At 41.2% G+C, this 15,896-nt stretch overlaps 1 protein-coding gene across 1 annotated transcript in view; it reads left to right on the top strand.

The window, feature by feature from the left end:
- p2rx5 (purinergic receptor P2X, ligand-gated ion channel, 5) overlaps positions 1 to 15,896 on the top strand; it is a 146,503-nt gene that overhangs the window by 36,825 nt on the left and 93,782 nt on the right. The window contains exon 5 of the mRNA XM_041197860.1: positions 7,564 to 7,645. Within this exon, the coding sequence (XP_041053794.1) occupies positions 7,564 to 7,645 (82 nt within the window). The remainder of the gene's footprint in view (positions 1 to 7,563; positions 7,646 to 15,896) is intronic.

Raw genomic sequence — 15,896 nt, 5'->3', positions numbered from 1 at the left:
TTTAAAAATTAAATAAAATATTTATTAACAGAATAAAAGATTTCAAACACATACACAAGACTGTAAATTACTTACTACTATAACAAATCCTAAAATTCCTAATTAACCTGATTCCCAGTTACACACCCCTTTAAGGCAAGTGCCCAAAATAGATTCTAGATTTAAACAAAATCAGCAAGTTAACACAGTACCCACTTGATGGAATTCCAAATGGTTTTTCTCCAACATCAGTTACTGAATACAACTGACTTATGCACAACTGGCTAGAGGCTTCTTGAAAGCTGTTTCACATATTCCTGTTAGTTCTTATATGGCCCTCTCCTGACATAGCCTTTCATTCTCCTTTATACATGCTTCTCTCTAATATGTAAATTCTATTGTTCCATAGGCCTTTGAAACTGCATTTTTTCATAATACAAAAACTTTCATGTTGCCAATAATGTGAGTAACCTTTAGGAAAAATAAACACACTCCTTAGCCTTGCTTATCTAGGTAGTTGTAAACAAACTAAGACCCCTTTGAAATCCAAACAATCCCTTCCTTATCTAAAAATGCAAATTCCCTTCACACCTTACATGCTAAGCCAACATCCATGTTTACTCATTAGCATTTCAAACACATTTCTACAACGAGCTTCTTTTGATAATTCCATGCTTGCAGTCTATCTGACTCCAATTTAATTAAATCACACAGACAGAACCAACTGTACTCATGCCCATAAACCTACTTTACAATAAACCAGAAAAATATTATGAAAATTATTATACTTTCATAACATAAAGTAAATTAAATTGACAGCTCCTTAAAGGGGCACTGTAATGAAACAAAACTTAGCTAATAAAAACAAAATGTCACACCAGGAGCCAATAATGTACTCCAGCCCCCACGGTGCCCACTGGCCACAGAAGGCCTTGAGCATACCAGTGGACACTGTGAGCTCCCACTCCAAGGACACCCGGCCACAATTGCATGACTTGCTTTATATTCTTTTGAGTATCAGTAGAACAAATTTAACAAATTAACTAATTTAAAACATGCCAATTAAACCAATTGATAGCCCTTAAGGGGCACTGTAACTGAAGAAAAAATTAAAGGAACCTTCCTAAATTAAATTGAAATGTCATTTTGGGAGTTAATGATGTACTCCAGCTTCTGAGGTGCCCATTGGCTGTGGAAGATCTCAAGTGTGCCAGTGAACATCATAGGCTCCCTTTCCAAGGACACCCAGACACAAATGTATGAGTTTTAGTACTCTTGAGTAAATCAATTAAACAAATTCACAAATGAAGAAATTAGCAAATAAATTAAAGTTATAGCCCCTTAAAGGGACACTGTAACAAAAAACAAAAATCTTAAAGGAAACTTAGCCAAGCAAATCAAATCAAATCAAAAAGTAGGTTTAGAGGGCTGATGATGCACTCCAGCCCCAGTGGTGCATATTGGTCACGGAAGGCCTCAGGCATACTGGGGGACACCACATATGCCCTCTCCAAGGACACCTAGCTGCTAAAAAAAACAAAGACTGTCTTTATATACACTCTCATTCCTTAATCAAACAATGCCCATCAGCTATGTATCTTTAACAACATAATCAACCGACCATTAACATTACATACGGTCTAACCAAGGTTCGATACAGGTCTAGCATAACTTTCAATTCTATTCCTCAAGAAATAAAGTCTGTTTTTTTGTTGCCTTGCTAACCTTTGGGGCAACTTTTAGATTTTGGTGTATTTGTTCCTCTACCGCACCTGGACTTGCACCTTTCAAGTATTAAGTGGCCTCTATTCTGCTTACCAAAATGTACCACCTCACATTTATCTGTATTGAACTCCATTTGCCAGTTTTTTGTCCATACTGCATGTCTATTAATGTCCTCCTGTAATTTGTTGCAGTCGGCCTCAGTATGTGTAGCATAAAGTCTGGCTAGGGTTAATGTGGGACTGAGTATAGTATGCCCACACATTGATGGTTGCACCCTGAGTCAGTGTGGTGTTGGACAGAACCATGTGCAGATCCAAGCATGGAGACAGCAACTAGCTGGTGCCCTTTACTATGGACAGAATTTTGCCCTTGGCATGAGGGATCAGCGAGGTCGGGAAGCCGACTGCCACCCATGATCAACAGTGCACAGCGATTTCACGCTGGCGGGCCAATTAAGGCCCGCCCAGCAACATATGCGAGGAATAGCTTGTTGAGGGCGAGCAGGCCTGGTGTGAACTCTGCGCATGTGCGCAAGAGAGAGCTAAATAATCTCATTGAGGCAGCTCCGTGACTCTGTCACATGTTTTTAATTAAAAAATAAAGTTTTTATTTTATTTGTTTTTGCTTTTTGAAACCTCATCCCGCCCATGGATGAGGTTTCCAAAAAAATGCAAAGTTGCCTTTTTGCCTGCCCGCCAACCATTAGGTTGAACGGGCAGTGAAAAATTAATGTCAATTGATAACTTAATGGCCTCGATAAGCCTTTTAATTGTCGGCTCTGGTGCGCGCCCACCGACCGAACTATTGCGCAACTGCATGTTGATGTTGGCACACTCAGCTGATGCCATCACGTGTCATTTCATGCTCAGTCAGGTCAGGCGCACGCCGGCCCGCTGAGCTAAAAATTCTGGCCTATATCTTTGTAAATAGTTTTAGTAGTTAATAAAGACTGACAATTAACCTGCCTCAGACTATGAAGACTTCATTAAAACCTACTGAGATGTAAGCAACACCCCATAACAGTATTGGCTAACCATCCAAGCCAGGGAATCAATCGTGGTTCAGTGAAGAGTGCAGGAGGGCATGCTAGGAGCAGCACCAGACCTACTTAAAAATGAGATGACTAATTCCAGACCCATTGAAGTCTCATGGCATCAGGTCAAACATGAGCAAGGAAACCTCCTGTTGATTACTATGTACCATCCTCCTCAGCTGATGCCTCAGTGCTCCTCCATGTTGAACCCCACTTGGAGGAAGCACTGAGGGTGGTAAGGATGCAGAATTTACTCTGGCTGGGGGACTTCAATGTCCATCACCAAGAGTGGCTCGGTAGCACCACTACTGACCCAACTGGCTGAGTGCTAAAGGTCATAGCTGCAAGACTGGGTCTGCGGCAGGTGATAAGTGAACCAGTAAGAGGGAAAAAGTATACTTGACCTAATCCTCAACAACCTGTAGATGCATCTGTCCATGACAGTATGGGTAGGAGTGACCACCACACAGTCCTTGTGGAGACAAAGTCCCGTCTTCACATTGAGGATATTCTCCATCATGTTGTGTGGCACCACCACCACCATGCTAAATGGGATAGATTTTGAACAGATCTAGCAACTCAAAATTGGGCGCTGTGGGCTATCAGCAGCAGCAGAATTGTACTGAACACAATCTGTAACCTCTTGCCCCAGCATATCCCCCACTCTACCATTACCATCATGCCAGGTGATCAATGCTGATTCAATGAGGAGTGCAGGAGGACATGCCAGGAGCAGTACCAGGCATACCTAAAAATGAAGTGTCAACCTGGTGAAGCTATAATACAGGACTACTTGCATGTCAAACAGCATAATCAGTAAGTGATAGACAGAGCCAAGCGATTCCACAACCAACAGATCAAATATAAGCTGTGCAGTCCTGCCATGTCCAGTCATGAATGGCAGTGGACAATTAAACAACTCACTGGAGGAGGAGGCTCCACAAATATCCCATCCTCAATTAATTGCAAAATACTGTGGATGTTGGAAATCTGAAATAAAAACAGAAAATGTTGGAAAAGCTCAGCAAGTCTGGCAGCATCTGTGGAGAGAGAAAGGTTAACTCTGTTTCTCTCACCAATGATGCTGTCAGACCAACTGAGTTTTTCCAGCAGTTTCTACTTTTATCCCCATCCTCAATGATGGAAGAGACCAGAACATCAGTTCAAAAGATGAGGCTGAAGCACTTGCAACAATCTTCAGCCAGATGTGCCGAGTGGATGATTGTCATGAAGAGATATTAATGTCTATAATGTTATTGGAAATTTTTGTTAAATTGGAATTGTAGTTGGATCTGTGTCAATGTGTGTGTCTGTGTGTGTCTTAATTGGATTAAAGGCAGCTAGTCTGGCTGCTTTGATATATGGTAATTTTGAGATGTTAATTAGATAAATGTAAGGAGAAGAAGGTAAAGGGTAAATTTGCATTTGTTGAATAAACCATTCAAGAAAGTGGGAGTAAAGTCTTGCACCTAGCTGGGAGATGCCAAGCAATGTGTTTATATTACTAATAAAATTTGTGGGATGAAAATGTTATTGTTAGAAGATGTGACAGTAAAAGCCTACAATACCATGGAAAATTTACATTCAAAGGAAAAGCTAGGTATAAACAGAAAGGAGTTTGTGTGTTTAAGGCAGAAGAATTTAAGATCTAACCAGCCTGTAAGTCTACAGCTGTGTCTGCAAAGGATCCAAATGACAAGGAACCTCATTTTGAATTCATAAGGTCAAATGTGCTTTGCCTGGTGCCTGTTTAAAGTCTATGGGTTATTGTTGCCTTGGTGAAGATTTGCCTGGGAGTGATTCATTTGGGGATTTGTTTAGAAGTTATTATAGTAATAATCTGTAGACATGTGTATGTATTTAATTTGTTGTTAAGTTAATAAATGTTTAATTTACCTTTATATATATAAAAAAAAACCTTTTGTGGCTTGGTGGCCTTATTCCTGAATTCAGAGCTGTATCTCAAACATATCAATTGAAAATATAGATTATGACAGTTGTTCAAGTTTTCCTCTGGGATTTAAACAACTCAGCCTCTACCATCGGCTGTGTCAACAATGATCCACCTCGGACTCCTGCTGAGGTCCTCAGCATCATAGATGCCAGTCTTCAGCCAATTCAATTCACTCCACGTGATATCAAGAAACAGCTGAAGGCACTGGATATTGCAAAGGATATGGACCCTGACAATATTCCGGCTATAGTACTGAAGACTTGTGCTCCAGTACTTGCTGCACCCTTTGCTAAGCTGTTCCAGTACAGCTACAACACTGACATCTACCCAGCAAAGTGGAAAATTGCCCAGTTATGTCCTGTACACAAAGAGCAGGGCAAATCCAACCTGGCCAATTACCGGCCCATCAGTCTACTCTTGATTATCAGTAAAGTGATGGAAAGGGTCATCAATGGGTGCTATCAAGTGGCACTTAATCAGGAATAACCTGCTCACTGACACCCAGTTTGGGGTCTCCCAGGGCCACTCAGCTCCTGACCTCATTATAGCATTGGTTCAAACTTGGACAAAAGAGCTGAACTCCCGAGGTGAGGCGAGAGTGACTGCCCTTGACATCAAGGAGCCCTAGAAAAACTGGAGTCAGTGGGAATCAGGGGAAAAACTCTCCACCAGCTGGCGTCATACCTAGCACAAAAAAAAGATGATTGTGGCTGTTGGAGGTCAGTCATCTTATTTCCAGGACATCACTGCTTTAGTTCCTGCAGCGTCCTAGGCCCAGCCATTTTCAGCTGTTTCATCAATGATCTGCCCTTCATTATAAGGTCAGAAGTGGGGATGTTTGCTGATGATTGCACAATGTTCAGCACCATTCACGACTCCTCAGATACTGAAGCAGTCTGGGCCATATGCTCAAGACCTGGAAAACATTCAGGCTTGGTCTGATAAGTGGTAAGTAACATTCGTACCACAGAAATGGCAGGCAATGAACATCTCCAGCAAGGGAGAATCCAACCATCTCCCCTTGACATTCAAAAGCATGGTCATTGCTGAATCCCTCACTATCAACACCCTGAGGGTTGCCATTGACATGGCCAGAAACTAAACTGGACTAGCCATATAAATACTATGGCTACAAGAGCAGGTCAGGGGTTGGGAATTCTGCAGAGAGTAACTCACCTCTTGACTGTCCAAAGCCTGTCCACCATCTACAAGGCACAAGTCAGGAGTGTGATGGAATACTCCTCTCTTGCCTGGATGAGTGCAGCTCCCACAACACTCAAGAAGCTTGACATCATCCAGGACAAAGCAGCCTGCTTGATTGGCAGCCCATCGATCACCTTCAACATCTATTCCCTCCACCACTAACGCACAGTGGCAGCAGTGTGTGCCATTTACAAGATGCACTGCAGCAACCCAAAGGTCCTTCAACAGCACCTTCCAAACCCAGGACCTCTACTACCTAAAAGGACAAGGGCAGCAGTTACATGGGAACACCACTACCTGCAAGTTCCCCTCCAAACCACTCATCATCCTGACTTGGAAATGTATCATCGTTCTTTCACTGTCACTGGGTCAAAATCCTGGAACTCCCTTCCTAACAGCACTGTGAGTATACCTACATCACGTGGACTGCAGCGGCTCACCACCACCTTCTCAAGGGTAATTAGGGATGGGCATTAAAAGTGCTGGCCTAGCCAGTGATGCCCACATCCTGTGAAAGGCTGAAAAAAAGACCTGATCAAACTGAACATAGTGCATATTCTAGCCAGTCTACAGCAGACAAGCATCATTTCTTTGTTAAAAAGCAGGAGGGACAGATTTTGAACACCCAGTGACAGGCCTCTTTCAAAATTGCACCAGCCACATTGTAGTTTTAATGGTCAGAGCTTCTTGATTGCACTCTGAGATTCTTAACACCTTTTAGCCCTAGGTGAAGGCAGTGAAAATCCACCCGTTACTCCATGTTCTTCTGGCAAGTGTCCCAGCTTCAACGCTCAACTCATCCAAACACTGCTGCCTATATCCTATTCCACACTAAATATTGCTCACCCATCACTTTCATCTGCTGACCTCCATTGCCTTTTGGTCTCCTAATTCCTCCAGTTCTTATCTTTGTGTTTAAACTTCTTCAAAGCCTCACTCACTGTACCTTTGTTACCTCCCTTGGGCCCATAAACCCTCTTATATCCAAACTGTCAGTCCCTTTGAGTTCTTGTGAATCCTTCCTCCCTTTATCCATATGGTTGCCTGTCCCCACACTTTGAATTCCCTTGCTAAATATCTTCAACCCTCAACTATCCTCTCCTTAAATCCCATTTTGTTCACACTCTCTAATTTCTTCTCTGGCTTTTTAATTATAATATTGTGCAATGCTTTAGGAAAACTTTGTAATGGAAGGTGCTGTATAAATGGAAGATGTTCTTGCTGCAACAGTAAGGTTTTATATTATTTTGGCTTTTATATTCTATACCTCTTTATGATAGATCCTGGAATTCTATTAGCTTTTATTTACAGCCTTATTATCTGGAGGTGCTGCCTTTAGTGCCCGGTGAATCCGAACCCCCATATCCCTCTGTGTTTAGACATTCCCTGTTGAGGCTTCTGTGTGATGATTAACTTGAGCAATGGTTTGAGACTTTTTATTTGTTTTAAGTTCCAAAGCAGGTTCCAGGAATCAAGTGAATAAGGCAAAACTTTTATCTAACATTGATGCCTATTTCTGTGTAATGGGAAAAGTTGGGAATGACTCAAAAAGGGAAAAAAACAGTTTAAAAGCAACTAAGTTCAGGTCTTTTAAAAGAGCAAAATAAGCCAACTTGTTATGGTTCTGGATTTAACTCAGCTGCAGTAGATGTTTTCTTATGCCCAATAGGAGTAAAAACAGGCCGGTGTTTGAGCAATGGGACTTGTGAAGTATATGCCTGGTGTCCTGTGGAAAGCAGCAAACTACCAAGGTAGGTTTAGAGGCCTAAAATGATATCTGTTTTCATTTATAGGATTAAATAAATGACTGCTATTAATCCGCCAATCTTTCTGTTCAAACAGAATGCTAAGAGTGGAAATTTGACCATTTTTCTTTCCAATCTTAATAGTTAGAAACTAATTGATATATTTTTACATTCCACCTGCTCAGTCTAATTCTGAATGCTGACATCATTTCTATTTGAACCACTAACCTTGGAAGTGAATTCCATAGCTTCACAACTCTCTGAGGAGATTTCCCTTCCCCCTATATTCTAAATCCCTTATTGTTTAATTTTATAGCTCTAGAACCCAGTAATTGGAAACAGCCTGCTCCTTGTCTCAGCTTTTCATAACTTTATACACTTTATCATATTTGTGTCGTTCTAATGAAAAGACTCTAATTTTTGTATTTATATTTCCTCATACCTGGCAACATCCCAGTGAATCTACACTGCACCCTCTTTAAAGCCCCAATATCTTTCAGATAGTATGGGTACCAGTGCACCCAGTACTGTAACAGGTTTTAGTACAGTTTTACATTCTATTGGCTTTTATATTCTACAGCTCTCTATGATAGAACCTAGAATTCTACTAACTTTTATTTATAGCCTTATTAACTGAAGATGCTGCTTTTAATGTTTTGTGACCCAAACCCCAAATCCTTCTGCTTCCCACAGCACCCAGCCTCCTTCCACTGTAATAAATGTTATCTTTACCAAAATATTTCACTCAGACTTGTTGGCATTGAATTCCATCTACCATCTATGTCTTTTTTTCCTTTTAACATAGGTATGTGATAATTTCATTCAAATTCAAATTCTAACATTTCCCTTACTTCAAATGTTAAACTGATAGGCCTGTAATTACCTGATTAGCTCATTTTCCCTTCAAAAAATGGGACTAAATTGGCCGCTCACTCTCCAGTCCTCTGGCTCACCCATTTTCTGTGGAACCTGAAATACAATCTGGATTTAATGTGGCTGACAGGTCTCGCCCACTGGTGACAAAATCCAACAGGAGACCTGATTCTGCCCAGGTAAGAGCCTGATTACCTCGGAATTGTGTCTGGCCTCCTGGAGAAAAGCGACAGGGGGCTCCCAGCGGTTCTCCAACAGTTGGGCAAAACTCCCATCACCCACATCAATTCCTGGTCTATGTTTCAGGTTGCAGATAGAGGAGATTGTAAGTGGGATAGTTTTCTTATGGGACCATCCTGTAATTTTGATTGTCCCATATCATGTATTGTTTCTTTCCGGGATGGCATTTGTTCTGTAGTTCTAAAGCTCTGATTGGCCACTGTTCTCAGAGTCTACCTGGAGTCTGACCTTGCAGTTCTGTGTCTCTTTGTTATTTACGTATTTGTACCGGGTTCCCACCGTCGGCTACAAGGTGGCATTTGGAGCCCCTGGAGAAGCAGCCGAGCTTGAAGATTGCTGGTTTGAATCCAACCTCAGTTATGAATTATTTGGTTTCATGTTAATGACCCCCCACACATCACACACCCTTTGCCCCTCCTCTCATGGTCATCAGGATCCCCATCCCCCTGGTCCCATGGCCATTTAGAGGTCTTGAGGGGAGGAGGTGGTGGTGGCATAGTGGTATTGTTATTGGACTACTGTCCCATCGCAATAGTGAAATTTTTGAATTCAGTTAAAAATCTGGAATTAAAAGTCTGATGATGACCATGAAACCATTGACAGATATAATAAAAACCCATCTGGTTCAATAGTGTCCTTTAGGGAAGGAAATCTGCTGTCTTTACCTGGTCTGCCTACATCTGACTCCAGACTCACAGCAATGTGGTTGACTCCTAAATGCCCTCTGAACAAGGGCAATTAGGGATGGACAATAATTGCTGGCCTAGCCAGCGACTCCCACATTGCATGAATGAATAGCAAAACAAAAGCCGGCCTCTGGGTAGGAAGGCTGTCCTCAAGCCTTCCTGCCCTGGACTTGATTGGGAGGAGGTGGTAGGATTGCTACCCTACATCCTTCTGTTGATCACATGGCCTCCTACCTTTGAACCTGACACTGAGGGGCCAATCTTAATTTCTGTTCATAATTTCCAGGATCTTGTCAATTTCTTTTCTCCTGTACTTTGGGTTCCTGGGTTGTATCTGCTTGGGCTTTGCCTTCCTTTAGTCCAACTAATTTATCTAAATGTCTTTTGAACCATCACTATCTTACTCATCTCACTTTAAAACACTTCAAGATTCACTTCTCCTTTGCGATCTTTATCTTGACAAAGTAGTTATTTCATATTTGTTTATAACTGCCATCTACAAGGCGCAAGTCAGGAGTGTGATGGAATACTCTCCACTTGCCTGGATGAGTGCGGCTCCAACAACACTCAAGAAGCTTGATACCATCCAGGACAAAGCAGTCCGCTAGATTGGCACTTCACCCACAAACATTCACTCCCTCCACCACCGACACACAGTAGCAGCAGTGTGTACCATCTACACGATGCGCTGCAGGAATTCACCAAGGCTACTGAGGCAGCACCTTCCAAACCCACGACCACTACCATCTAGAAGGACAAGGGCAGCAGATAAATGGGGACACCACTATCTGCAAGTTCCCCTCCAAATCATTCACCATCCTGACTTGGAAATATATCGCCGTTGCTTCACTGTCACTGGGTCAAAATCCTGGAACTCCCTCCCTATCAGCACTGTGGGTGTACCTACACCACATGGACTGCAGCGGTTCAGGAATGCAGCTCACCACCACCTTCTCAAGGGCAACTAAGGATGGGCAATAAATGTTGGCCCAGCCAGTGAAGCCCACATCCGGTGAATAAATACAAAAAGAAACAGACCATTTGGCCATATGCTGGTGTTTATGCTCCATACCTTCGCACCAATATCCTCTTTAGTCAAGTCCAATATAAATTATTTATTAAATACCTCTGCTATTTTTGATTATCATCTACAAATTAACAATCATCCCCTCTTGGGTTCCATATCACTTTAGAAGTTCTCTTTTACCGATATATTTGTGAAATTTCTTGTTCGCTTTTAGGTTTTTTGACATTTCCTCCTCACTCCCTCTTAGCTTTCCTTATCCTGCTCTCAACTTTTTCTCACATTCTCCTTTAGTTTCTCTTCATTATTATATTCATGTTTCACCTTCCTCGATTTTATTGGTTTCCAACCTCTTCATTTATCAATACTATCGGTAGATTTATTTTAAAGGACTCTCCTTATTTTGGATCTTAACAATTTATTTTTTTTAAACATTCCACTGTTACATTATAATCCTGTGTGACAATTTCTCTTTCCACCTGCCTGTAGCTCCCTCAGCACCTTTTTGAACTTTGCCCCATTACAATCTGACTTTCTTGTTTGTTAACTGACTCTTCACCCTGTGGTTAAATATTAAATCACATCATATTGTGGTCACAACTTCCCAGGTGCTCACTTGCATTTAGGTGAGTAACCGGATCTGTTTCAATGCTCAGAACCACATCTAGGAGCACATTCCCCAATGTCAACCAACTAACTATGTGTTTAAGGGAGCAGACTTGCATGCATATCAGGAATCCCATTCTTTTTTCTCCAATTCCTTCTTCTTTGCCACAATTAATAGGGTTGATTTTGGTTCTGGACATTGAATGGGTGTGAGGCAAGTGGGACAATAATTGATTGAGGGAGGATAGAATCATTTTGAAGGCCAATCCTTTTTATCCTCTCACAATTGAGCTGCCCATAAATTTCCCATCAATAACAGGCTGTCAGTCAATCAAAGGATGAAATTTCTGATAGATACAAAAGGCTGGATTTTCATGGAGTCAAGGAGACTATTGATTGTGTGTGACCCAGATCTGGAAGTCCTGCACCGATTTCCGACAGCTTCTATTTTTGCCATGGGGGAGCAGAGGCAGGACATGACTCCTGCTTGTGAGAAGCCCAAACTTAGCCAGGTCATTTGAACTCAGTGCTGAGTTCAAACAGACCTCATTTTTATTGTAGCAAAGGCCTTAACCTGCAATGTGGGAGTTAGAAATCATAAGAAGTTGTAAATGCTCTTGAAGGATAGATAAAGTCTGTAGAACTATCAAGCTGTCAAATTATTTAAAGGCCAGCCCCTTAAAAAAACTGCCTAATTGTGTGTGCGTGAGTTGAAAAAAAACCTGTTCTCCCAGTTTCAATAGCTGTTTTTTGACATAACCCTAAGTGCTATTATACTATTGTTAATGCTTGGCTGCTTTCCACAATCTATCATTATCACAGTGGGGGATTGTAAGCTCAAAGTTTCATTGACAGCTCAAAGAGGTCACTCTTATGGATTAGCTGTATTTGAGGTGGGTTATGAATACTGATATTTGTTTTTATAAGGAATTAAGCCCTTGATGGGATTTAAATGTATTGAATGGGATTTCATTAATGGAAATCTTTTTGTATAATGAATTCTATAATAGATATTTAGAAGTTTGGTGGAATCGTCCGTGCCCACTGGCGTTGGGCATGCTTGGTGGCGTGAGTGGACAATATAGCGAGAAGGCCAAAAATCGGTTTCACGACATCGTGAAATCAGTTTGCAATCATCCGCTCAGCCCGTCAATGGTGGGCTGCGTTTCCCACCATTGAACATTGGGAACCTCATTGTAACACATCTGCATATCATTTTAAGGCCAGTCCGTCAGAATCATCCCCCCACGCTGGGTCGTCTGTCCTCATGTTTCACAACAGCATATATAAGGCATGTATTTGGTGGGCTGCACTTTGAGGGAATTGGAAGTGAGTACACAGGAACGTTGCGCAGCCTCACCCAGATCGCCTGTTCGACTTCATGGTTGAAGTATGTTGGAGACGTGGGGGCAAGGTCTTCCCTGCGGATGAGGTGACTTGGAGGGTGGGGGCAAGGGTAGTGCACAAGCACCTGTGGACTAGGGGGGAGGTAAGCGGCCACATTGACACGTGTGGTGTGCCCATTCAAGAAACGCAGAGGTGTGCAAGTGCCACCAAGTGCTCCAGAGCTTTTCACCCCTGGAGCACAGACTGCAAACTAATGAACATTTTAGTGGATTGCAGAACAGCTGGATGATTGGGCACATTGTCCAAACTCCCTGATAAAGCTGGTCGTGGAGCAGTTGTTGGTGGAAGCGCTCACAGCGCTTGTGTCATGAAGCTATTAATGTATGTAATATTTTGGAAAATATTTTTCTTTTAAAATAGTGGTTAGTCTATGGGTATGTCTTAATTGGATTAAAGACAGCTAGTCTGGGTGCTTTGATGGGTACTAGTTTTGACATGGAAGAGAGATAGCGTGCATATGCATTTTTTGAATAGAGCATTCAAGAAGTGGGGTGGAAGCTTGATGTCTTTCTAACAGTTACCAAGCAATATGTTTATATTACTAATACAATTAGTACAATGAATGGGGTTTCATTGTTAAAAGGTAAAGTTCAAAGGGACTGAGAATTTGAATTCAATCAGTGGTGGTAGGTATAACTTCAGTAGTATTCGGGTGTGCAGGCAGAGGCAATGTAAGATCAAAAGGCAGCTACAAGCCTCCAACTGGCTCCACAGTGAAAGGAACCTCATTTTGAATTTGTACGGTGAAAATGCTTTGCCTGATGTTTGGTTAAGTCTATGGGTAGCTGCTGCCTCAATGGAGATTAGTTTGGGAATTTGTTAAAAGTTATGATAGTAGTAATTTATAGCCATGTGTACATATGTTTTAACCTGTGTAAATTAATAAAATGTTCCGTTTAGTTTAATGTAAAGCTTCGTGAACTGATGGTCTGATTCCTGAATTTAGAGTCGCATCTCAAACAAAGCACTTAAAATTATGGGTTATGACAGTTGTTTAAAGTTTCCCTCTGGGATTTTTAAATAACTCCACTTTACCAGCTGCTTCAGTCATAACAATTGGGGGCTTGTCCAGGATAAATTTTATTTCTAATTCCGCGATTGGTTAGGAATTGGTGAATCTTAAAGCTTATGAGTATGAATGGCACTTTGAATTCAAGAGTTGGTGAGGTATCTTAGAAGTGGAGAGACTGCAAGATGGCTTTAGTAATTGCTAAGATTTGCCTGGGAGTAGAAGAGATAACTCTGAGTGAATTGGAGAAAATAACTAAAAGTAAGTTAATAGAGTTGGCGGGTAAGTTACAATTGGGGTTACCTGCAGGAGCTGGGAGGTCTGATATAGTCAAAAGTATGGCACAGCATCTACAGTTGGAAGTGAATCCTGACACTAGTGAATTACAGCTGGAGGTAATGAGACTTCAGTTGCAAATGAAAAATCTTGAATTAGAAGCAAAGGACAGAGAAATGGCTTTTAAAAGGGAATTAGAAATTGTGAAGATGGAGAAGGAGGAAAGAGAAAGAGAGAGAAAAAGAGAATTCCAATTGAAAGTGTTGGCAGTTAGAAAAGAGATATCAGTAGGTGAGGAAGGATTTATCTCTAGAGTAGAATCTAGTGAGGATATATGTTTCAATTTGTACAAGCTCTTCCAAACTTTGAGGAAACAAATATTGAAGCACTCTTTATTTCATTTAAGAAACTAGCTAAACAAATGAAATGGCCAAAGGAAAACTGGACATTATTATTATACTCTAAGTTATTAGGTTGGTGGCTTGAGGTATATGCTTCATTTTTAGAAGAAATGTTGGCGAATTATGATGTGGTGTAAAAAGCTATTTTGCATATGAGTTTGTTCCTGAAGCACACAGGCAGATATTTAGGAACATGAGAAAACAGCCTGGGCAAACTTACATTGAGTTTGAAAGAGTAAAACAAAGTAATTTTGACTGGTGGATATGGGCATTAAAAATAGAGACAACCTATGCAGCTCTTAGGGAAGTAATTCTTTTGGAAGAATTTAAAGATTCAACCCCTTCACTAGCGAGAACTCATGTGGAGGGTTGATTCTGTAAGACAAGCACCAGAAACAGCTGATGATCATGAGCTAGCTCATGGAGCTAAACCTTTTTTCCATCACACTTCCCAATTGGAAAAAGATAAAAAGTGGAAAAGTGTAATGAAGACAGGTGGTCAGGGAAGAGAAGAAGTAGCTGGAAGTTCCCAGGAAGATTTTGCTCAGAACGAAAAGGAAGGTGCTGAAGGTAGAAGTGACATTCGAAAATTGAGGTGTTTTTATTGTAATAAAGTGGGGCACGCGAAGTCAGCGCGTTCGAGGTTGCAGGAAAAATCTGTAGGAATTATTGAGGTACAGAAAAGCTCTGGAAGTAAAAGTACTTTGGGTTCTGAGGTTCAGGCACAGGAGAAACCAGTGGTTTGTATACAGGTGAAACAGGGAGAATCAGTGAAAGGTGAATCAGTTACAGTGAGAATGTGTTCACAGTTTACTCAAGAGAATCTGAGGAGCAGGTTGCAGAAATGTTTAAATACTTTGTATGTGAAGGGAAAGTCTTTCCATGTGTACAGGATGGAGTAGATAAAGATGTTAAAATATTAAGAAACACAGGGGCTAGTCAATCCTTAATGTTGTGGGATAGTGATATTTGTTGTTCAGAGGGAGTGCTACAGGAGAAGGTAATAATAAGTGGGCTTCATGGAGACGCTAAATCTATTCTGTTGTGGAAGGTAAATTTAAAGAGCAGGTGGAAGACGGGTGAGGTTATAGCTGGAGTGGTGGAAAAAATGCCCATTGCAGGGGTTCAATTTATTCTGGGTAATGATATAGCTGGATCACAAATGTGGGTGATGACTGTGTTAGTTCAGCAGCCTGTAGAAATGTTTTCAACAGAAGTGCTACAGAAGGAACATCCTGGATTATTTCCTGATTGTGTTATAACAAGATCAAAAACCCATCAAGAAGAACAAAATAAGCAGGCAGTTCAAAGGCAAGAAGAAGGTGTTGAATTCAAATTAGCTGGCTCTGTATTTGATAACGTTGTTCAGGAGGAAGGAATGCAGGACAGTTCAGTTGAAACATTTAATTCAAAGAGGTTAGTGGAGTTGCAGGAAAATGATTTGCAATTAAAACAGTTATATCAGAAAACTTCTTCAGAAACTGAAGCAAAATGTATTCCAGTATGTTATTATCTTTGAGGGAATATATTAATGAGAAAATGGTGGTCGGATTATGTCTCAACAAATGAAAGCTGAAGGGAAGTGCATCAGATTGTTATACCATTAGGTTATAGAAATGAGGTTCTGAGGATTGTTCATGAAATTCCAATGGGGGGACATTTAGGAATTAGGAAAACACAGGAAAAGGTAGAGTTTTTTTTGGCCAGGATTGCATAGGGATGTAGCCAAATTCTG

This window comes from Carcharodon carcharias, chromosome 10, assembly GCF_017639515.1.
Source record: "Carcharodon carcharias isolate sCarCar2 chromosome 10, sCarCar2.pri, whole genome shotgun sequence".
Classification (NCBI taxonomy): Eukaryota; Metazoa; Chordata; class Chondrichthyes; order Lamniformes; family Lamnidae; genus Carcharodon; species Carcharodon carcharias.
This window is presented reverse-complemented; position numbering and strand designations above follow the sequence as displayed.